This window comes from Rhea americana, unplaced genomic scaffold (assembly GCF_003343005.1).
Source record: "Rhea americana isolate MKP2758 unplaced genomic scaffold, rheAme1 scaffold_147, whole genome shotgun sequence".
Taxonomy (NCBI): Eukaryota; Metazoa; Chordata; class Aves; order Rheiformes; family Rheidae; genus Rhea; species Rhea americana.
Window position 1 is genome coordinate 1,278,764 of NW_028185561.1, and position 24,407 is coordinate 1,303,170.

The 24,407-nt window shown below is 39.8% G+C and overlaps 1 protein-coding gene across 2 annotated transcripts in view; it reads right to left on the minus strand.

The window, feature by feature from the left end:
• Positions 1 to 23,712, minus strand: part of ME1 (malic enzyme 1) — a 194,956-nt gene extending 171,244 nt beyond the window's left edge. For both annotated transcript variants that reach the window (XM_085299198.1, XM_085299197.1), the window contains exon 1: positions 23,474 to 23,712. In XM_085299198.1, the coding sequence (XP_085155324.1) occupies positions 23,474 to 23,572 (99 nt within the window). In that variant the 5' untranslated portion in view covers positions 23,573 to 23,712. The remainder of the gene's footprint in view (positions 1 to 23,473) is intronic.
• Between the last annotated feature and the right edge of the window lie 695 nt (positions 23,713 to 24,407).

Genomic DNA, 24,407 nt, shown 5'->3' on the forward strand with positions numbered 1-24,407 from the left:
CACCCCAGGACACCATTGGCCTTCCTGGCCACAAGCGCACATTGCTGGCTCATGGTCAATCTGTCATCCACCAGCACTCCCAGGTCTTTCTCTGCAGACCTGCTTTCCAGCAGGTCAGCCCCCAGCTTGTACTGGTGCCTAGGGTTATTTTTCCCTAGGTGCAGGACTCTGCACTTGCCCTTGTTGAAYCTCWKGAGGTTCCTCTCCACCCARCTCTCCAGCCTGTCCAGGTCTCTCTGAATGGCAGCACAGCCCTCAGGTGTGTCAGCCACTCCTCCCAGCTTGGGATCAGCAGCAAACTTGCTGAGGATGCGCTCTGTCCCCTCATCCAGGTCATTGATGAAAAAGTTGAACAGGATTGGACCCAGTACTGAGCCCTGGGGGACACCACTAGCCACAGGCCTCCAGCTAGACTCCGTGCCACCGATGACRACCCTCTGAGCTCTTCCTTTCAGCCAGTTCTCAATCCACCTCMCTGTCCACTCATCTAACCCACACTTCCTRAGCTTCTCTAGGAGGATGTTATGGGAGACAGTGTCAAAAGCCTTGCTCAAGTCAAGATATACAACGTCCACTGCTCTCCCCTCATCTCCCCAGCCAGTCACTCCATCAGAGAAGGCTATCAGATTGGTTAAGCAKGATTTCCCCTTGGTGAATCCATGCTGGCTACTCCTGACCACCTTCTTTTCCTCCACATGCTCAGAGATGACATCCAGAATGAGCTGTTCCATCACCTTTTTACTTAAAGTGTTCTGTTTTCATCCTTACTGAGTGATAGCAGATAGCAAGATCATACAAGTCTTTTCTGAAGTGGGGATGTGGAAAAGGACAAGGGGAAGAATTATCAGTCAGAAACTTTCCAAGCAGAACRTATTTACAAAAACTGTTACTGTTCCTTGAGTAAGGTGAGTCTTCCATGTGCCTCACCAACTTGCTCTTGGAGAAATACAAGATAAAACAAAACTACTCATTCAACATGAAAACTTTCTGGGATCATCTCAGATTGCGACACCCCAGGAATGCTGAAGTACACTATTTGGTTTATGCCTTGGTTTTTAGATCYACCTCAAAAACCCTATCCAGACTTCTTCTGTACTCTTCAAGTTAACCTTTTTAATTTTGTAAAGGATTAGTGTCTAGCCAGAAAGATTCACAAAAACAATTTTCTGTGTTATACCCATGTACAGTTCTTCTAACGCTGTAAATGTTTCTTCCTATGTACATACACATTAGTGAACCATAATAAAAATCAGGAGATACATTACTGATGTTAATGAGTAAAAATACTCAGTACTAAATGTTCTTTTCAATATTTTCTAGGAGAATTTATGGAAAAGCTGTCCTGTGGACATTCTCATAAGCTATCAGGAGAAACTGTACCTAACAAACTGGTTCRTTACTCTTTATTTTCACACACTGCTACAATAAGCTTTAAAGAACTCTCTATTAATTTTTTTATAGGTTTTGTGCGTTAAACACATAGAGGGGGAAAAAAATACATAATGGGGAGGAACTGAAAAATTCTTCCAAAGCCAGGGGAGTTAGGGCATTTAAATGCTGCATCTGTCTGCTGGCATAAACTTCAAAAATAATAGCACCCTGCGTAGTGGTGCAGCAACAGGTAATGTTGGGAGAATCTGCCCCTCATGAGCTTTCATTCAGGATGCAGTTGCTTGCATCCTAAGCAGCATCAAGCAATAGCAAGGGAGACTTTATAATACTACTAGCTTCCTAGCATAAAGGCAGTCAGCTAAATTATTTTTTTTAATTCTTCATATAACATAGCACTTAATTTAAACGTGACACAGCCGTAGCCACAGGACAGTAGTAACAGCCATAGAAATTTCAGCATTGAACTTTGTGCCTGTGTCACTCACTCCATAAAAAGCACTTTTGGTTTTTTCCTTACAAGTATGACTGGAATAAACACGCAGAAACACACTGACCTGAGAATTATCCACCCAAAGCGATTAGATAAGAACCAAGGAAAGGAAGCTAAAAATATGCTTGCTAGGGGTTTAATACACGTTACACACAAGAAAAAAAATGGCCAGGGAGGAAACAGAAAAGAACTGCAAATTCTGCTTTTCTTGAAGCTGAAAAATATAGGGGAGGGTCTGCAGGCACCACCGATCTCTAAAGTAGTCCTGAATCCTCAGGATCCACATAACCATGCATTGAACTGCACTTAATTTTTAAAACATTTGGTAGACCAAGTGCTGGAGAATTATTTTCAACAGTCAAGACTGAGTGCAAAATCTTTTCCTGGCTATTAAAAACTAGACCCTGTCCTCAATGCATGCACATGTACAGTAARCACTGCTCCCAACCAACTGAAAAARTATTCCCTAACCTATTTCTATTTATAAAGGAAAAAGATAAAAGGCACAAAAGCATGTTGCACATAGGTTGGTATACATATCATTTTTTTATATTCTTTCATTATTATATTCTGTAACAAACACATTTCTACCTCAATGTACATTTGAATGGGCAGGGAAATAATACATGCCTTTCAGTACATACCTAAACTCACTGATGTTATTTATTTAGAGGGTAAGTTCTCTCATTTCTTTGTTAAGAGAGTGTGGAAGTAGAACGGTTATTGCCCATGCAAGTAAAACAGTTAACGCCTCAGCTCTCAGAGAACAAAGTGCTCATTACTTGCATATAATTTGCACATCTGGGTAAGTGCATTACTTCAATTAAGATGAAAGAGACTGGAGTGGAAACTACGCTATTCTAACATGAGCACAGGGTATTGCAAGTGCTCTGCYTTTCCCATCAAAAGAATGCAGAAGAGAAAAATGTCACATCCTTCTGTATGGTGTACTTGTTGTATTGTCACTGACATTTTAACATAAGCAAATATAATATGATTAAATTATTCTGAATTATGCAGTCAAAGAATTACAAAAGACTCAGAAGAACTGCAAACTGAAACAGCATATAATTCCAAGAAGAGAAATAGCTGCAGATGTTGTCTTTCTCCCTATAAAGAGGTTCCTGCTCAGTGTACACTCTGACTTACAAAGATGTTTTTTGGTATTTCTACTCTGTTACCATCAATTAAGTCAAGTGCAGCCCTAATTTATCACCTTTATCGTTAGCCAAGCTTTATGATTTCTGTAGTTATCCTTACCTCTTGCAAGTTCCCTGTATAATATTATCAAGAAACTTGTATATAATAGAATTTAAGAGTTTGACAGTTGTGTGCATTGTGCTATTTGTACATAAGACACTTCCTCCTCCTCCTSTTGTTTGCATGCAGAGAATACAAATCATTAGCTGAATAACAAACGGAAATCTTTGACTGTTGTATATTCTGACAATAGTAAAAGACAGCAGGCTTACAAACTGTCCTTGTCACACTGTAGATGAGCAGTAACAGTGAACCAGAACCACCTGTTCCTTACGCCAAATGTCAAAGCCTGGAAAAGTCTTATGCCCATTTCCTGACAGTCAGTTGCCTCAACTGGGGAAAAATCTTATCCCCAAGGATCATTTTTAGTGTTCCTTCTGGAAATATCTTGGTGTTGCTACAACTAATTCCCACTCACAGTTCTCTGACTTTCCCATAATGTAATTCAGAGTGCACGTTTTTGTTGGATTGATGTGTTGTCAGCTGTCTTTATACTGATACTAAAGGAGAATCARACAAGAACCTACTACATTTTCCTACGTGCAATTAGCTACCATATTTTTTGCTCCAACTAATAGCTACCATGCAAATGTAACAGAAAAAAAAATGAAGCGTATTGCCTTTGACTATGGTTAAAGAGTAATTTTATTACTACTTTGTGAGGAGAGCTTTAAATTCAGAACATTGAAGGAGGCACTTAAGTGCAAAAGCAGTGGACAGGGTAGAGAGCAAAAGCTGCAGGCTGACAGGAACAGACTTCAGGAATGATAAAACAAGGCCAAAAAGGCCTGCCTCAAATGCATAAGGGTGGCATTGTGGTAGGAGTTTGTTAAAGATCTCCTAATTAGGATGAGAAAGTGAAATACTTGAGAAAGTTCTTACAGGGGACTTTAATCTCYTTGATATCTGCTGGAAAGGCAAAATGGCAAGATGCAAAAAAATCCAGAAAATTACTAGAGAGTGTCAGGGATGACATATTGATACTGGGTGGGCCAACCAGGGGCTATCAAGAATAAAGAGCCAGACTCTCCGCTGCAGTACACGGCAGGAGAACTAAAGACAATATGGACAATATGGACTAAAGACAAGATGAAACATGAGAAGCCCTGACTGGATATAAAGAACTTTTTCCCCRTGAGCATGGTGAGGCACCCTAACAGGATGCCAGAGAGGTTGTGCAGTCTYTATCCTTTGAGGCTTTCAAGACCTGACTGGACACAGTCTCGAGCAACCTGATCTGATCTCAGAGTTACCCCTGCTTTGAGCAGCAGGTTGACCTAGAGACCTCCTGAGGTCCCTTCCAACCTGAATCATCCTATGGTTCCATGACAGTATTCCACTCACTCCCAGCAACAATATTATGAGCTTCTTCAACTAAGTAGTTGTCAGAGAGCATTCTTTTTCACAGTTTAAGGAAAAAAAATGTAATTTCCAGACACATACAGGTTTTAGCATCACAGCCACTGTAAATAAAGAACTTCATGTTGAGGAATGTCAGGTACTCTCATTTCAAATTGTTGGTATGATTATTGCTGATGTTACTCTTTGAGTCAGGCAGGAAGAAGTAGTAAATATACATTTGAGACAGTTTCACACATTGCTGTATGCCAGCTGAATCTGGGCCAAAGCATTTGAAAAGCTTATTGAGACAGGCCAATTGCTGTGTAATTAACACACACAAAAACTGTTCCGCAAATTAAACAGGCTTTGACAGAACTTACTAGACAGATGAAATGTTAGAACACAGATTAAAATGGGTAGTTTTAGTCATGGAAAAAGCTTATAAAAATAATTTGAGCACTTTGTAAGTTCCTTGACATAGAAAACTAAAGGAGGAGAGGTAATTTTGTTTAGAAGGTATTCTTTTATAAGCCAGGACATGAGGTTGTGATTACTTAGAACACTGCARCCTCACATGCCAGATCTGACAAAACCACTCAACCATTACCTTCATTTTCCTTTAATTGCTCATTTCAAGGCACAGAGTAGAACAGCAACATATATAATCCACACAGGATGAGGTTTTCTTCACAGTATTACTCAAAAAAAGTTTCTAGCCTGAACAGGTTCTACTCATCCAAACACGTATTTGGTGTTGCAAACTGAAATTCTTTTGCCTATAGCAACAGGTATTGCCAAGAAAAAAACAGCCAAGAGAGGTAGCAAAATTAGTGTTCAAGTCACACATCCCATTCAGTCCAACATGAATTTCTCACCCACAGCATCAAAAAGCATTATTAATGAGATTTGCTGTAAATGGTAGATTCACAGAAGTCAGGGCGAATTCACAGTAAGAGATCCARCTTTGGTCTTCTACAGCTGTATGGGTAAATACTGCACTATTGCTCTGTCCTGCACATAACAGCTTGATCTATATAAAGTCCTGAAGTGTAAGTAAAAGGCCTATACAAGGTAAAAGGTGCTTGCAGGCAAGTGCTGCATTTACTTGTAGTATCTAAAAGGCTATTTTCTATGCATTTAAGTAAATAAATGCATAAAAATGTTTTCAGGGCCACAGAATACTTATCATTATATACTTGGAGAATTGCACTGCTGGCAGTCTGGAGCACAACCAGACAAGCATTACCTTTCTTTAGCTACTTAAGTATTTTTAGGATTAGCTTCACAGATATTAATTCATCATGTAGGCTTTCTGCTCACTGTTGAAATCCCATAGTAGAAAACAAGAACRTACTTTGAAATAATAGGTTATTACAAAATATAGGGGTATTTAGATAAAATTCAATATTTTGATATGGGAAACTATTGATATTTGCTAATACTTAGACCTTAAGTTATCTTTTACAGAATAATGTATTATGCTGGATTTACTCTGTMTGAAGCATAATTTCTAAGAATGTCATAAAAATTCATATTAAAAGGAAGATGCTGTATGCAGTGCTTTCTGTTAGAGGACATAATATATGCATTTTTTTTAGTTTATTTTAGGAAACAAAAATTAAAAAAAAGACCTCTCTGAGAGCAACAGCCACTTCCCACTACACAAAGTACAGCCAGAGTTCATTCAGCCTTTAGAAATAACAGTGCAATTTTTTTTTTTTTTTTTTAAACAGAATCAACACCAGAATCCTAATGTGGAAAAACAAATTTACTTCAGATTTGTACCACCTATGCCTATTCAGTATCTAGCAAAGTTAGATAAAGACTCACAGATAGCTAAATATTCACTTAGAAAGTCTGCTCTCATTCACATAATCAGATGAATTTAGGTCCCACAGTCATGAATTCAAGTTTCTTGAAGAAATGAATGTTCACAGAATTAAAAAGTATTGAGGTGAAGGCTGCAATATCTTTTCCTACACATAATGTATTGATCTGTCCTTCCTTCCTTAGGTATTCAGCTAATAAATAGTGAAGACTTTCTCACCTCTTCTCCCTAGTCAGCAGGGAGGGATGTAACTTTTATTAGCACTGCCCAGGAACAGAAGGCTTAGCAAAGGCAGCCAAGGGTCAGCTACCACTTCATCTAATTGGAACTAAYCTTTACATGCCACAGGCTGGCCTGAAGCCAGGAGCAGGTTTAGCTAAACAGATGGATGATCTCTTCCTACCTACTCAGATCTTCCTTTCCTCTCTCAGCATTCAGCGCTGACCATGACTGCAGTCCTATCTAAAGGATTTCCATGGCTCAGGAAACCACGTGTGCAGGAGACTGCACAAGATCCTCTAATCAGTTTCTATGAAGAAATACAGAAGTAGCTAGGAGGACAGTGATTTAGTGCATCAGCACCATGCAGATTAAATACAGGTCTATGTAGATGTGACTTTAGAAGTAATTGCAGCCTGCTGAGGATTACTGCAGAAATCAGAAAACAATTTCCTCTATCAAGAAAAAATATCGTAAGTATAAACTAGTGTATAGTAGTGCAAAGAAAAAAAACATTATCTAAGAAGCTAGTAAATTTTGTARCAAATTTAGGCTTTCTTTGCTTTAAATAGAAGGTTACTTGAACTCCTTCTACATCAGTTAATTTTAGATATTTTAGGATTCATTGCATTTCTGAAAACTTAACTAAAATGGTTTGCACAGCCAAGAATAAAAACAAAGGTAATAAAAATGTACAATATATTTAACCATAATTCATTAGCAAATAAGATAAGAAAGCATGGCATTTTCAAGTGCTGTTCAAGGATGGGATAAGAAAAGATTTTTGCTACAATCGTGTAAAAAGATAAAACAGAAAAGCAATGGAACTCACTGGAAGATGATGACTGAAATACAAGCTCATCTCACAATATCAGGTACTTTATACTGATTTTTCATGCTTGCTGCTTCAAAGGAGAACACTGAATTTCTAAGATTAAATAATTACCACAAGTACATGACCTAGTTTCTAGTCCAGCATACAATATATTATTTTGTCTCCCTTGCAGTAGATCCCTCTAAAAAAGAGAAAAATATATGTGCTCGTTCTCATTATACAGATTTCAAGTTTGTTATTRTATGACAGAGAAAGCTTCAATCAGATGTTTAAAGATGTAGAAATACACTCAAAAAAATTAAAGGGTGAAGCAATGCTAGTCGTATCCTCTGTTTATACTGCTATATGGAACATTACGATGACTAAACTGTACTCTCCTATGTCCATCTATTCTTCTTACCTGTATTCTATCTGCTACATCTTTATGGCAAAATAATATTTAGGGGACTCAGTAATTACAGTATCAGAAGTTATTCCTTGAGACAAACTATACACAAGTTGAGAAGTTTTAAGAAATACTATTAGTTTGAAGGGTGTGTTCCTTTATGGTAGAGCCTAAGAATTACCCTAAACCTCAAAAAGAAGCACTCAGTTTTTATTTCCCATTTTGAGTTGGTCTGTAACTTTTACTCCAAGAAGCAGGAGAGCATAGTACTTGAAGCAGCATTTGTCTCCAGCCTGGCAGAAGAGCAGAGGCTCCCATTTCCCACAGCCTCCTGACGTGGAACGCTTTTGTTCTCCTGGCAGGCGCAGGGCCCAGTGGCTGCAAGGCAAAGTCGGACTGGTTATGTTTCCACAGATGAGATGCAAAATGAGATGTTCTCTTTATCCAAATCCCAGATAAAGTGTTCCTTTCAAYCTATTGTTGAACATATGTGGTGAAAGCCACATTTAAAGCAGAAACAAAACAGTACAGTGACTAAGATAAACTGACTTTTCAGATACGTGTTTACCTAGACTCACTGAATTTATTTGTTCTCATCTACAATCAGTGTTTTTAGTTCTCCCATTGCAGAGGAAAGTTCTAGATCCAAGAAAGAACTTGTACACTCTATACAAAGTAAAAAATGTTTCAGAATTACCAAGCTATTTTGAGGGTCATGGCTTATTTCTTTATTTGACCCCTGAATGACCTAAAAAATCATAGAATCATAGAATCAGTAAGGTTGGAAGGGACCTCTGGAGATCCCTTCCTCCAGACTAGATCTGGATCATCTAGTCCAACCTCCCTGCTCAGCGGGGGCACCTASAGCATGKTAGACAGGGTTGCATCCAGGCGGGCCTTGAAGATCTCCAGAGAAGGAGACTCCACAACCTCTCTGGGCAACCTGTGCCAGTGCTATAGCTGACCATCCCAAATGCCCTATTACATTGAGCAAGAAGAGGGCTTTATCCAGCCAGAGAGAATATGCAATGCAATTGAGAAGCCCCGTCCTTGAATTTAGCATGTAATCTTATCTTAAGAAAAAGCAACTACTCCAAAAAAAGACAGACCTGCTTTTGCTGTCCTAAGACCATATGAATTGGGCATTTTAAAGAAGAAAAATAGCAGGTATGTCTTCACATGTAAAACTGTTAAAAAAAATGTATTACCCTAAGTGTGTTGTAACACATATCTTAGGTATGGAGATGGAACACTATGGTCCATTGGCTTCATGAGCAGGTGTTTGTTAAACAGGACTTGAGTAAATTTTATCGCAGACCTTCTGTGAATACACTGCACAGAGGCAAGGTTTTGAAGCATTGCAGTGAACTACACCTCCTTCACACTGTCTGAAAGTTTTAGATGAAGTCTGTAAAATGGCATCTACGTTAAGTAGCCTGCAAAAAGGACTCCAATGGGACAAARGTGGAAAAGGGGCATCACTAAGCTTTGAAGAGTTCCTTTGATAGTAGCTCTGCAAAACATACTTTGATAGCAGGAACTCAAAACAACTCAGAAACAGTTGTGTGTTGAAATCAGAAAGAAGACTTTCCCATTTGGGCTCAGGACATGAACAAGATAAGAAATCCAGAGAAACTCTGAGAACAAAGATTTCAAGCATTCATCTAATACACACAACCTAAGGGGGGRAAAAAAAAGTCTGGGCAGAGAAAGGAATAAACTGCTGCCAACTCTCACTCCTGCAGAAGGCCTAATGCCTGAAGCCCAGGTATCTTTGCAGAAGGCCGTTCCCAAAGCACCTGCTCCTTTAAAATCAAGGGCATGTGATCAACTTTTAACACCAACGTATGCCTATGCAACACTAAAGCTGGGTACCCCAATGTCATTAAAGAATGACTCCAACTGCTGCTGAAGCACAAAATCAAGAGCTTAAAAGATRTTTATAACTTCAGTTTGCCTATGAACAGCAGCAGATAAATATAACTTCTTACAGTCAACACCTTGAAATACAGAAAGGATTTTACTCCGTGTATCTATCATGGGCCAATTTTTGAATATGCCAGCATTAGGGGTTTGATAYTTTTGTATTTGAAAGGATCTTAAAATTTTTTTTCAGCTATTGAATTACTTTTCTACATTACATAAATAAGCTCAGTTGTAATTTGTCACACCTTTAATAATGTCATAAAGAGYCTACAAAATCTCAGAGAGTACTTTTTTTTAAAGACAAGCCATTTTTATAACCAAATGCTGAAAGTGAATGCAATCAGCAAGCATTTCTTTGGCATTTGAACATTTTAAATGTTTAAAAGACATCAAAATTTATTCAAAGTATATATATTAATGCTTCACAGACATCACAGAAAAAAGTAGGAAAAAAACTAAAATTTAATTCAGTGACAGAACAGATCTATCTAATAGTCATTAGCCCTCATACTTTGCGGTATACTTCCAAAATATTTTGGGGGGAGGGAGGAGGCAGAAAAATAGACTCAAAAACTACAAAACATAAGAGAATGGTTGCAATTTGTGRTAAAGATTCTAAAAGGTAAATTAATATCTGGCTTTTGTCACAGTGTAGAAAAGAAACTCAACAAGTCAGCCACAGACTATTAGTGAAAACTTCATAATATGTGTCATAGTCACCACTAGGTACAAACACCCAGTACAATTTTAAGGTAAAGATTYTTTTTCTTGCAATGTTCTAAAGTCATTACTGGAAGACAAATTTTGGCTTTTTAGAAAACAGAATGACATCTCCCATACCACATATTTTTTCTTCTCCTGAAAAGCAGTGATTCTGTATAATTACATTTCCACCTCAAAAGAAAATTTAAAAGTGTATCACTTATGAGKGCAGAATGTAGAAAGCTAAACTGTGATTACCTCATCTGACCTGGACACCAAAATCATTTAATGATTCCTAACATTTATTCCATTCCAAAAATAAAATAGGTGGATCTTGAATACACACTCAACTCTGAAGACAGAGTTTACTTAAAATGAAGTTACACTGAACTAAAGGTGTTTGTCAACTGTCAGATCTCTTGTAAGGATATTCATTTTATGAATACAGGAGAAAGAGAGGCAAAATAATGACTTTAACTTTAATATTAAACTTAATTGTTAMAGAAACAGTGCTGCAAAGCCAGAAATATATAACTGCTGACATCTGAACAATAAGGCAAGTAAAACTTAAGCCTAAACATGCAATGATAAAATGCATTGCTGCTATATGCCATATTATAATTGAAAAGCAAAAGAGCAATGAATTTGTGTTCTGAACTTTTATACTAGATGAGTATGTCCTGGCTTATTCCACATCTTTGGCTAAAAGACCCAAGTATTCAAATCATATGAGAACTATTGCACTTTTTTCAGTTCTACATGACGTGTTCTTTATGCCCATACAAAGTGTCGATTGTGCACTGCCTCTGCTTCCTCTACATTGTAAACAATCTCCAGTCCTGCACAGAGTATTGCATTTCACACAGGAATARGTGCCAACAGTATACAAGTAAACTACAGATATCAATTTCACCAGAAAGTATRCAATGCTTGCAAGAAGTGTCTCCAGGGTCGCCTCCTTCTTAGTCAGGATTTYGACTTCCTGAATTATGCAACAAATTCTATCAGCAAAGCTTAAACTTTGATAAGACCAAAACTTGCTGTACTCTACACACACAACAGTTTTCTGTTAATTCCTAACACTTCCTAAGTACACTAAGAAATACGCATAAAGTATAAAGTAATTCTAATACAAAATTAATTTGGAGATCTATTTTAATAGAAACATGCCTAGGCATTTTTTAATCTGAAATTATCCAAAGATTTGGACTATTTAAAGCCAGCTTAATTACTCATTCAAAAAATAAGACACTATAATATAGTCTCATTTTATCTAAAATGAGTAATAGTTTTCCTAATCTCAGGAAGTCCAGATTAGTCAACAACATTAAACTTGCACCACTGAATTAATATTTCAAATTTTACTTTTAAATGGGCAACTAGGAATTAGGTCTTCAATGTCTGTGGAGTTTAACAGAGTTCAAACACTACATCTGACAAAGAGGGTTTATATAAGGATTAAAGCACTAGTGATACTATGCTGGTTTTGCAGCAGTTTCCCTTCTTGCATCCCTCCACCATTATTTTAGTCTGAATCTATACTAGTAAAAACAACATCAGACTCAGGTCCTCAGTCATTCGCAGATATCACCCTACACGGATTTATCCTCCTCCTAAAAGCTATGAACTTAGTGATTATGGTCCAACCTAGATTTCAGATGGCTGCATAGGAAGGTAGTTCGGGCTCCTAGAAGTGCCTTGACTGTACATAATCCTGACTAGCTCTTAAGGCAGTCTTAAGATTCAACCTAGATAGCTGTATGTCACAAAATCATGAAAACTAGTCAGCATGATATTCCGGCATTTAACAATTACATGACAATTTTCTTGCCTCTCTGAAAAAGCATCATTATTTTTCTATTGGCTCTGAAAAACAAATTTAATTATTTCTAAAATGTAAATTTGTGGGCTTTCAGTATGCTTGACATAACAACCATTTAGTTTTCAATTGAAGGTGCAATGCTATTTATAAAATTGGCATTGAGGGGGACAAAGTGGAAGGCACAGAAATGTTACTGACGTAAAATGATTCAGTCAGGGCTAGATAGAGTCAATATGGACAAAAACGATTCAGCTGTATTTTGACACATTTTTAAACTCTTAGATGGTTTCTCATGCATTGCTTGACCTTCTCCATAATTTAATTTTTTAAAAAACACAAGACATTTGATAATTATTAAGAATAGGAAACCTGCAATAGATATCACATCTTAATACACTGATTGGATAAGGCAAATTTCTCATGTCTGCAGGTCCTACCAGGAAGCACTGTTGCTGCCATTCCCAATAAACAGCACGGAAGAATATTCTAGCATCAACCCAAACTCACTCTGTCGCTTAAGAACCACTGACTAGAAAGGTTCAGCATCATTAAATAAACAGCATATCGTTGCTTTGAATTCCTATGTCAGGTAAAACACTGGATGCAACAAAGGCTTAGCCCAGTCTCTAACAAATACAACACTTTGTCTGGCTATTTCTCTCTGATCTTTAGGAATTTCATTTCAAGGCCCATCTATGATACCACCCAATTTTGCAGACAATCAGCTAGTATTTCAAGTTCACCAGCAGTTTTGCTGTACAAGAGTTTGGCTGTGATACATTACAGACTGCTAATCCTACAACTTTTTATACCCTTCTTTTCTATGCCAGAGTTGGCTCCTGGACACGGTGTTTAGCTGGGCAACGAAGAAAATTACTATAGGACCTTTCCAAGTTATGGACATGGCCTGCACTGCCCTGACACAAAATAAAGAGAAAGCCCTCCATGAAAGAGGACATTCAACAAAACAAGCAAGCATCCCTCAGCTCARCAACCATGGCCTGCTGCTGCCAAACTGCATTACGTTTTTTTAATCATGGCAAAGGAGAGCGTCAGAAAAACTTACAGGAAACAAAAAGGCCTCGATGCAGGCAGAGCCGTGGGAGGGCAGCTGTAGTGTTGCACACCAACGTGGCACCTCACCAACCATGCGCACACATGGGCTAGCCTACTCTAAAGTCTATTCTAATATTATATATCTAGTCTAATAAATCAGACAGCACTCAAAATCTAGCCTGGACACTAGGATGCAACTGCCCACACATTTTTGGCCCATGCCAGGTACCATGGTCCCAGCTGGTTTTCAAGAAGAGTTTTGGAGTCTGAATAAGGTCTGTTCACACAAGCAGAAGGCACAAGCTGAGAGAGGCTCCTAGCAGAGGTGGGAGCCGTGTTGTGCCACATGACTGTGGAGGTCAGGACACTCCGGGGACAGCCAGCTCGCCCTGGTGGGCACGCTGCCTGTATGCYCGTTTTTACATAATAAGCTAGCTCTGTGGATGTTAGCGGGGTACATTCCCAAAACCGGCACCTTTCTTCTGTATCTTTTGTATCCACGAAAATCCCTGCTGAGGACAGACAGACGCACACATTTGGCACCAGTAAGATGGAGCCTTGCAAAGGCAACCTCAGTAGCTTGACTGAAAAAGTCTTCATAAAATAATTTTATAAGCAAGTATCTCTCACAAAAGATCATGTGCATATACAAGTGTGATCAAATACCGCACTATTGATGAAAGTTCATGGAGCAGAGTTAATTTATATGCACTTACAATCTAAWTAATTGATGTCTGAAACACCTCAGTACCAGCATGATATCATAGCAATAATAGAGAGAAAAATACGCACATCTCTTGAAATTCAGTTCCATATAATAGAGCCTTGTAATAAGGCATGTGAGCATATCCCTGGGTCAGGAGCTCACTRGTGCATGTCTCAACGGGAGAGATTTACTCAGTGCAGAATGAAGACAACTATGAATACATTGGATGGACGTCTATTATTCAAGTTGACACTTAACAGCTTTCAGTTCCTTCCTGACCTTGTAATTGTGCAGAGGGAACATAAGTGGGCTTCTTCTTCTTCTTTTTTTTTTTTTAAAAAATAAACACCCCTCATCCAGCATTACAACTCAACAAAATAAAATAAAATAAAGCACTAGAAGTCTGAGTACATACTAAATGTTCAACTCCTGTTACTGTTTACCAAACAATTTCTTAGTTCCTTGTTCCAGGTACAGAGGAGTGAACAGATTATCATTACACAGGCATACAACATCACCAATAATCTTATTTCTGCCTTCTCCCTTCTCTCTTCTTTTGACACTACTCTGCCAAACACAGTGGCCCACCAAGCACCCACCATACATTTGCTTCAGACAGGGAAGCCCAAAAGACACTTTCGAAGAGCTCTGCTGATTTGCAGGGAGCATAAACCACACTTATGGATGAAATCTCRGAATCACCTTTTCCAGCAAATGCCTCTTCCGACACTTCTTTGAAGCAACTGCTTCATTATAAAATTATCTAATATAAATCAGAGAATTCTACAAGAAATACCTAATTGAAGGGTATTAAGGTCCTGTTTTGGATCTTCATCAATAATGTATTTAGCACAATAGCAGTAGATCACTCCCATTTAGATCTGTAATCAAAAATATTAATATCTGCAAATGATAATATTCTTAAGAATAGTGGCCTGTATCCTAAAACTTCTAAAGTTTGTGTGGAACATTCACCTATTAAGTCAAAGTATTAGTCAAATAATTTCAACAGTTTAAATTCAGCAAAAGTATATATTCCCTATGTATGGGGACAAAAAAAAGACAATAGAGACCTACCTGTGGAACCATAAACCTATTCAGAGTTTCCCTCACCTTTGGAATATGATATCCAGATCAACTGATCCCAATCTACTGGGAAGCACAAAGCATTCTAGAGTGTGAAGTTCATATACGAACATGTATTAAATAAATCCCAGAAACGTTAACCTCTGAACAAATTCAGAAGTCTGATTTTTTTTTTTTTTAAGGAATGCAAATCAGTCTTTCTGGGTCTAGATTTATTGTTCATTTGTTGTCATCTGAGAAGCCACATTTTTTTGTTTTCATTAGGCACAGGCTAACTTTGCTGACAACTTTTCAAATCAGTACAAGGAGCAATGAGACCTTCAATGTGAAATCCCTGCAACAGTTAATACAGCCCTGTGTTACAGTAACCACAAGCAAGTTATGCACTAGCTACTTAATTTACTTCAGAACTACTAAGCAAACAAAGRAGGAAAGGGTAAAGTGTGACAAAGCAAAGACTGCACATGCACCAGTGCTGAACAAGCAAATATATTTTAAAATATATTTGAACTAGCAATACACCCTGGGTCAGCAAATACATTTTAACTTGGAATCAGAGGTTAGTAGTAAGCATTACTATCACATGCATTTTGCTTCTTCCTTCCTTTGGAGAGAGAAGCAGGGCAGGAGGAAAGCTGGTGCCTGCTACAGCCATAACTTCTTCCTTTTAAAAATGACAGCTCACTACRAATGGCTGATACAGCAGAACTGAATGCATAAAGTTAAAAATGCAAAATAAGAACTTATGTACTGAGATGTGCTTTCTGCAGAAAAACCAAATGCACTTTTCTATTTTACCTAGACAGMAGCAAAATTTCTCAGCAAGCTCTTACCCTGCTTGCTATCAGCATTCATCAATAAAATCAAAGAGCCTAGTTCTGTGCCATCACAGGATCCCTATAAATCTGAGTGTAGAAAAGCACATTTAATCCACTTAAAAACATCCCATTTGCGTGGAACACTGTGCTAAAATTAATGTGCTTATTCAAGTAGTTTTTATAACTAGTGAGCACAGGATTCCTTGACCTAAAGAAAAAAGGTCAAGTTTATCTGTTTGCTTTCAATTACTGACRTTCACAAGAACAAGTAAACAACTGAAAAGTGTTCCTAATCCTTGAAACAGCTTCACAGTAAAACAACTTTCAGTTCCTTGTGAAAATTCATATTGGTTTTCAGTTGCTAGCATTTTATTTGTATATAAYTTACTATATAACTTCTCCTTTACTTTATTTGCTTTTTATTCAAGTCACAGAACTTTGTTCCCAACATGCTGTCTCAGCATTTGTTCTCATAACTGCAAGCAAAGAACGAGGCCAACAGGAAGCAGAGAATATGATACTAACTACAGTATTTCACCTACTTGGTCAGGAACAAAATTATTAGGGAGCAATGAACAGTRCAAGCTGTATACATAGCATACAACAGGATGGTAAAATAGTCTGATTAAAATACTTTTTGGTTTTCTCAAGAGACTTTTTTCTTATTAATATATTATTCCCTCTATCATAGGCATGTTATGTTTCCCCTTTTGAAACACTTTCTTAGATATTTGTTGCCAACTTGCATTCCCACAGTGGCTGCTTTTCACTACCAGTCTACAAAACACTTACTGTAGGTTTCTAATTATGAGTAATTTCTAAGTCACCTGGCATATATTACCCCCAGAGCTCTTTCCTCTGCAACCCTTTGCCTGCATTTTGCCTGACCTACAGACAACAAAATTGTAGCTAGAATGACCAATAAAGCCCCTGTCTCTATTTAGTTTATTTGATGCCAAGAAGAATTCATATAAGTCAGGGAGCAGATTCCTGTGCAAACAGGCAGGAGCCGCTACATAGAGCTTCACGAAAAGCTTTTGCTGTATTACAAAAACTGACTATCAGGATGAAATATATGTCCTCAAACAGGTATTAAGAAGCTTTTGGGAGCATACCATCTCTACCCTCCTTGCTCCTTTTTGTATTGATCTATGTGCCACTACTAAGATGTTTCCTAACTCTTTGTACCCTTACATCCACCAACTCCTTACCTTCCTTTGGTACTATCTATCTCCCTTTCTCCTCCAAAGAACAGCCAGGCTCTGTCCAGCTCAGCTGTTTGGACTCTTTCACCTTCCAGCAGAGACTTCCTACAGCAGAAGACATGGTGGAAAAAAAGCATTTCAGATGCCAGCAGGGTTTCTGCCATATTATTTTCAGTCCTCAAGTTCATCTAGGGGGACTGCACCTCCAACCATGGCTGGCTCCTTGCTGTAGCAGATAAGCCTTATCTCCCTCAGTGAGTGGTGCTGCAGCTGCTTTGAGAGCCCTCTGCTTTCAGCTCCATTCAACTCGCTACAACAAAAGGACCGACAAGTTAGGGGACAAGGAAGCACCCTACTCAGGCCAACCAGCCGCTACTTACACAGAGCTCACTCCTCACCAAGCCCAAAACACAAAACAGGCTATGGAAGGGCTTTCCTTTGGCCACTGTTAAAGACAGAATGCTGTAAAGAAGAGCATAAGGACAGGGTGCGTTTGCAGTTTTGCTTCCTCAAAACATCTTCCCAATATGCAGTTTGCAAAATTTTGTGYCATCCTCTCCTCAGAAGTTGAGAATTTGAGAAGTTTCGAAAGTTGAAAAAGGGAAAACTGGCCCTGGCCTATCCCACCCCCACTCCATAGAAACACTCCCCATTTCCCAAAGCAGAGAGGCTGTATCTTGTCTTCAGAAAGTCATTCTGTTCAGGATGGGAAGGACCTCCTAACTCAGGTAAGACAGACACCACATGACATCTCTGCTCAATGACTTTTAGTGTTATACTATAAGAGTAAAATGGCAGCAATAGAAAGTTCTCTTATTTGCATGCKTAACAAGGTGTATATGCAAAACAAACATGACTTATATTAAGATACATGGGAAAAAGCTCAGAATTTCTTTTTAAAGACCCTTAGTACATAGTCTAAATAACAGCTCTCATACAGAAATAGTTGTGCATCAGAATTCCTACCCTACATCTCACAAAATTCAKTTTCCCCTAACTGCAGTAAGATTGGGAGGTGAAAGATGAACAGAAAAGAAAGATGTATTAATCACATATGATTTGAGATCCAGAAGAATTTTATCTGCAGAGAAATCAGATTTCAAGAAGTATGTTATTGCAAAACATTCCTTATAAGTAAGTTAAAAGGCATTATTTAGGAAGAATACACTGATACATCATAACCCCTTCACCCTATGATATCCACTGGTAAGCCATCACTGAGTTCACACCATTGCCCCAAAACCAAATGCGTTTTAAGTTAGCTGCAGTTCTGTCAGTCTRCAGCCTATGGCCATAATTGCTAAAAAGCAGAAGACTATGATATGAATTAAATTCACATCTGAAGAACCCCTTATTTTAGGCTGCCATTCCATGCAACAATAAATCTTGTTTTAGAGACTCTAATAATAGATCAAAAMTGGAAAACTCATGCAATGCAAAGGACAGAATCGATACAAGTTCACTCCAGAAGACAAGACTGGACTTGATTTAGCTTTTTGGACTACCATAAATACTGCATCATTCACTCTTGTGAGGGACAGGAAAATAACGTATACTTATCCCTATCAAGATCAGAATTGTTATGTTAGTGATCTGATGAAGATAACTGATATTAACTAACAGGGAAACATTACTGTTAAAAAATGAAACATTGTGAAGAACAAAGGGACCAGAAGAAAAAAGGAGGTAGAAGACAGAGYGATCAGCAACTACACCAAAGAAATTCCCCAGCTTTTACCTTTACTTTCACATAGAGCTGATCATCTTCCAATCTAAAACACATTATCATGCCTACTAGCATATAACATAAATTAATCCCTTCCCATGTTATAAATAATTTCCAGAAAACCCTTCTTACAAGCTAATACAGATACTTTTAATATGCTATTTTCTTCTCAAAAGATCTGTTCATAACTAAGGGAAAAGAAACACAAGAGCACTGACCAGGGCAGAAAACCCAGGCAAAGTTCAGACACTGACCAAGAAGTGAGAATATTAGCAAAGGAAAGGGAAAATATTCTACCACTCAGTGTTCGATACAGAAATGGATTTATTTAGAGGAGCTTCTAAAATGTGCCTTTTTATCCTAAGGAGCTTTTTTCTCTTTTATCCAGCAAGTAGAGAGAAACCTCATAGGATGCTTTTGATTCTTTCACTAAGGACTGTTTTTTCTGATGCCTTTTACAGCGTTACCAATAAACATCAGTCATAAGACCTTTTCTGTATGTCACCCACACCAATCACAAGATACATTGTTATACTTTCCTCAAACTGGATTTTAATGAAGCAACTTACTGTACATAGAACAAAACATATCTGTATTTCACAAGCATTCTCTTCCCATTGTCTGAGATTCACAAGCAAAACAGGAAGTAAACACTTCTGCTTAGCTCAGATAAAGACTTAGCCTGAATTAAAAAAAAAAACAAAAAGCTTTTTCTTCTTTCCTTTTTAGTGAATTAGTACATAGATTCTGCATAACCTGAAAAGAAGGGGGGGGGGGATTTGCATCTCAATAATTGCCAAATAAACTGCTTGTTCTCTCAGCCTGGAATTGATTAGTCTGGGAAAGTTCACTACAAGCTTGCGTCGCTCTTTCACTCATCCTGAGGCGCCAACTGGCCACTGTCAGAAATARAATTCTGGAATAAATGGAGATTTGGTCTGTTCCACTATGGTTATTGTACAGTAAGCTCTGTAGCAAGTCTGTGGATTCACAGCCAACAGCTAACATCACTGAAGAGTAAATATTAAGTTGAGGATCCACTAAGATCTGAGGGCATCACATACAGGAGCTAGTAAGGATAAAACATCAATGCCAGCATGGGAATTGAATTAAGAGGAAGAAAGAAGAGGGACCAACAGTTTGCAAGCATGCTACATTTAGCGATGATGACAGTGAAGAGTCAGAGCAAAGTAACCACTTGTAAAGCAAGTGGTGGGAAGGAGGAGAGAACCCTACAGCCCTTAGATGAAATTGGACCAGTTCTTGTTTCCTGTTTGCTGAATTACTCTGCAAGAATATGAAAGTCATGTGGAAGAAAAGCACTTTCCCAATGGCAAAGTTCCTCAATTAGGGAAGTATTTGGATTTGACAATTAATAAAGACTAGTTGAAGAGTTTCATACTGAAGTATGTGTTTGCCTATCTTCACAGCAACATTTTGAAAACAAGCAGCTTATAGGAAACTATGATTTGTTTAAATAATACAAAAAGTTTAAAAGTTAAAGATGAGATGCAAGTTTAATTTTAAGTATCTGTGATCTGTGTGTTTTACAATAGCAAATTCATATATTCAATAAAACAAAGACTTAAGTTGAATAGAATGAATTGTTTTTACATTTCTGTGACTGAACAAATGAAAGAGCATACAACTTATAGCCAAAGTTTCTTATCCAATCTATTTCAACTAAAAGAAGTGARGCTGTGGTTTGTTTGGTTTTATAATTCCTATTTACATTGTGTTTATTCGCCCAACAAAAAACAAGACAACTACCAAGAARGTTCTAAAGACATCTGTAAACACTAGAGACCTAAGAAATCTCAGAYGATCAATTGAATCATGATTATTGTCAAGAGATTTGGACACACATCCTCAAGTAATTACTCCCTGTGTTCAGATCCACTGTTCCACCAAGCAGTTTGCCCCAGCTCAGCAGTTACCCTGTAAAAGCAGCAATGCTTTCGTATCTATGCAAGATGCCCAAAAAGAAACAAAAGAGATWGTTTTTAGTAAGCTTCCCCTCAGTGAAGTTTGCACACGTTTGTGTATTAGTCACAAAGTGAAACAGAAAAGACCTAAGAGCTACACTGCCTATGGCTTCAACACACCTCAGTGGTTAACATGTTCCTTCTTGTCKGGAAATTTTGCCCAGGTAGAATGTGAGGGAAAGGTGGAAAAGAGGAAATTCAGCCACTTGCCCCGACATTCACTCAGCCATTTCCCTCACCTCTCACCAGCCATTACAGCTGAGCATAACAAAGCAGTAGGTACACTGAGTGTGCAGAAATCCAGCTTTAATAATTGTGGATGGATACACTCGGTGTGTAAAAATCCAGCTTTAATAATTGTGGATGGATAGGTATCAAAAAAAAGCTCCTTATTTCTTCTTACATCTGTCCTTAAAGAGGGCCAAGTATAACCTGTTCCCTGTACAATTTTTCTGTAAACTTGTCTGAACTGAACAAATAATATATTGAAGGAAAACATGAAGGAAATAGGAAAGAAATAATATACAGAAGATATATTATTTGAGGGTGCAAACATCAAACTTCCATATATTGCATGCCTATTTCAGCTTTTTCTGCTTGACAGGTCAGTTGTCTTAGCCTAAGAGTCCCCGAGATTACCTTCTGTAACATTCAGTTTTGAATTGTTAAAGTTTTCTGTAAGCAAAATTTAGTGTGGGTAATTTATACTGCAAAGGGGAAAGATTAAAAGCATCAGACAAGAATCAGGTATGTAGTAAGACACGTGATTTGGCTTATTTTTCTACAAGTCACAGCTAGATACCACTACTTGGTACTTGCGTATACTTGGCAAAAGTTAACTATATGTAAGACTATTAGAACTGGCACAATATCTAGAACAAAATGCTGATACCAAGCAATTCTACCTCTTACAGAGGGCCTGTGAGATAGCAGAAAGTTCTGGCAGTTCTTCAGTACTGTAAATAATCCCTGTACTTTAAAATCATTAAAGGAAATACTCTGTCTACCTAAAATTGAGTTCCTTACAATCTGATGTCTGCTTAACAGACTTAGCAATAGCAAGCAAACTGGGAATACCAGCTCCCATGCATGCACATCACAATTTATCAAACTGGCAACTGGTCAGTTCTCAGCATTTTTCATTTTATTTCCCTCATAGATACTGCAGGGTGTTATACATCCAGTTTCACCAAAAACAACCAGTCTCAGTCAACAAACCAGCGTTAAGTTTTCTTCACTGACCCTTCCCACATCATGCAAAACTTTGCTGGGTAGATATGGCTGGTAATGAACAATTGCCTTTTCCTGCTTCTCTACTGTACAGTACAAATTTTCATTCACAGCTGAGGTGGGTAGGAGAGGGAAGAGTAAAGCCAAAGCCAGGAAATCAAACAAGAGCTTTCCTCTTTAACATCTAAACTCCAACTACACTGCTCAGGGGCAAGACATATGATGCTTGAGGGAAAAAGGTAGCAATGAGCTTGTTCTGCCTCTGACTGCTCTTTAGACAAGACATTTTAGAATATGGCCTACTTTACTTCTTAAAACAAGTTTTTTTCTTGGTTAGMTTTCCTTGGTTATTCTGAATCAGACTTTTTTCCATGAATACTGCAATTGCTTAAGAAGAATACCAAATGAAAAAGCCTCTCACAGCTTTCCTCTTGGACTCCAGTTTTCATTTCACCTGACCTCAAGAGACCTCAGGCTCCACAGACTCAGACATATGACAGCTTCTGAGCAAACTTTGTATTCAAGCACCAAGACTAACAAAAGCACTATTCATCTAACTAATACATGGATGTTTTAATGATGAATCAACCTATCCAGTAAAAATACAGCAATACCTTCTGTCAATTTACACAACTTGGCAATAAGCAAAACGATTACATCCACATTTTAATGCAGAGGTACAAATCAGAGCATAGATAAAAGTTAACCATTAAAAACCAYATGGGGCTAGAAGAACTCAGCCCAGGCTTCATACGCCAGGTGTGGTTTGTCCTAACACCACGTCTACCTTTGACTACATGGTCTTTCCTCTTGGCAGCACACCCAGGGCTGGCTGTGCCAGCAGAGAGCTTTACTATCTGAACTCTGCAGTTGTATCAGAGCTGTGCAAACACTTACTCCTTTTTTTTTCTTTTTAGACAGATTAATTTAACATGCTTAGAAAGTCTTATCATGCTTAATCAACATTCTGAAGCGAACTGGATGAGAAGGTTTCACTGTGCTGCGGCAGCTATTCGAGGCACTGCTGCGGCGGGGGGGACACCGGAGCGGAGCTTCACAGCTCGCGGCGGACGGGCGGCGACGAAACCCCTCTCCGAGCCGCCGGGGGCCAGGGCAGCCCCCGCCGCCGGCGGTGCGGCCGGCACCGCGAGCAAGGGCAAGCAAAGAGGGAAGGCACCGGGAAAACAAGGACGCGGGAGCGGGCGGAATCGCGCATCGGCTTAGAAACTTCGCAGGCTGCTGCTGCTTCGCCCTTTCTCGGGGAGGGAGAGGGAAAGGGGAGGCTGCGCCCGCTCCCCGCGGCCTGGCCCAGCCCCGGCGCGGGGGCTGCTCGCGCGGCGGAGGCAGGAGGTACCGGGCTCGGCGGCGCGGCCGGGAGGCAGCGTTAGGCGGGTGGGCTGCGGAGGGGAGGGGAGCGGAGGGGAGGGGGCTCCTTGCGTGCCTGCCTCCCCCCGCCCCTACCTTGTTGAGGCGGGGGTCGCGCAGCACCTCGTAGCCCCTCTTCATGGTGAGCTGCAGGGGCGCGCCGCCCTCGCGGCTCGCTGCCTTCCCTGCCTGCATGGCGCGGCGCGGCGACGCTCACTGCCGTCAGGTGGCCGCGGCAGCGGAGGCAACGCGGCGGCGGCGGCGGCTCCTCCCGCTGAGGTGACCGCCCGGCGGGTGGGATGATCCTGCCGGCAGGGAGGGGGCAGAGCCGCCGCCACGCCGGGGGTCACCGGCGCCGCTGAGTCATGGGCGGCCCCGCAGCGAGGCCGGAGGGGGCGGCGCGCAGGTGCGCGCGGCGTGGGGGTGGGGGGAGGGCGTGGGGACGCTGCGCCGCCCGGGGCGGCCGTTAACGGCCTGTCCGCGGCCGTTACGGCCTGGGCGCCGCCGGCCGCCTCCGCCTCTCTGGAGCAGCCGAGCCGCTTTTGCCGCGCGAGGCCTGAGCCGGGGGCTGAGTGCTGCGGCTCGGCGCTGGCGTGGGGCTGAGTCACTCTCCGCTTTTACCGGGGTTTCATCAGTTCCCTCCCCCCCCCGATTTCCCTCTCCTGTGTGTCAGGTAGAAACGAGCCCGATGATCTGCTCAGGGCAGAATGCGCCCTTTTTATACTTAAGTTTGTGCAGGCTTTGTGTTATGCTGACTACAGAACTGCTTCATTCTGAAATGCCTAAAATATTTAAAAGTATTTTGATGCTGCTGTTGGCCATGCAAGCCCGGTCCAGTGCTCCCAGGTGGGACCCTGGCTCAGCCAAAGGCAGGACTGGAGCTGCGCTTTCTCATGAAGGTGAAATTTTGCTTAACCCACTGTATGAAGCAGTGGGAAAGCCCGAGCATTTCTGAAGGAGTGCTGTTGTTAAATGCCAGGCAGCAGCAGCTAACACATCAGAATTTTGCAGCTGCTTTAAATTTATCTCT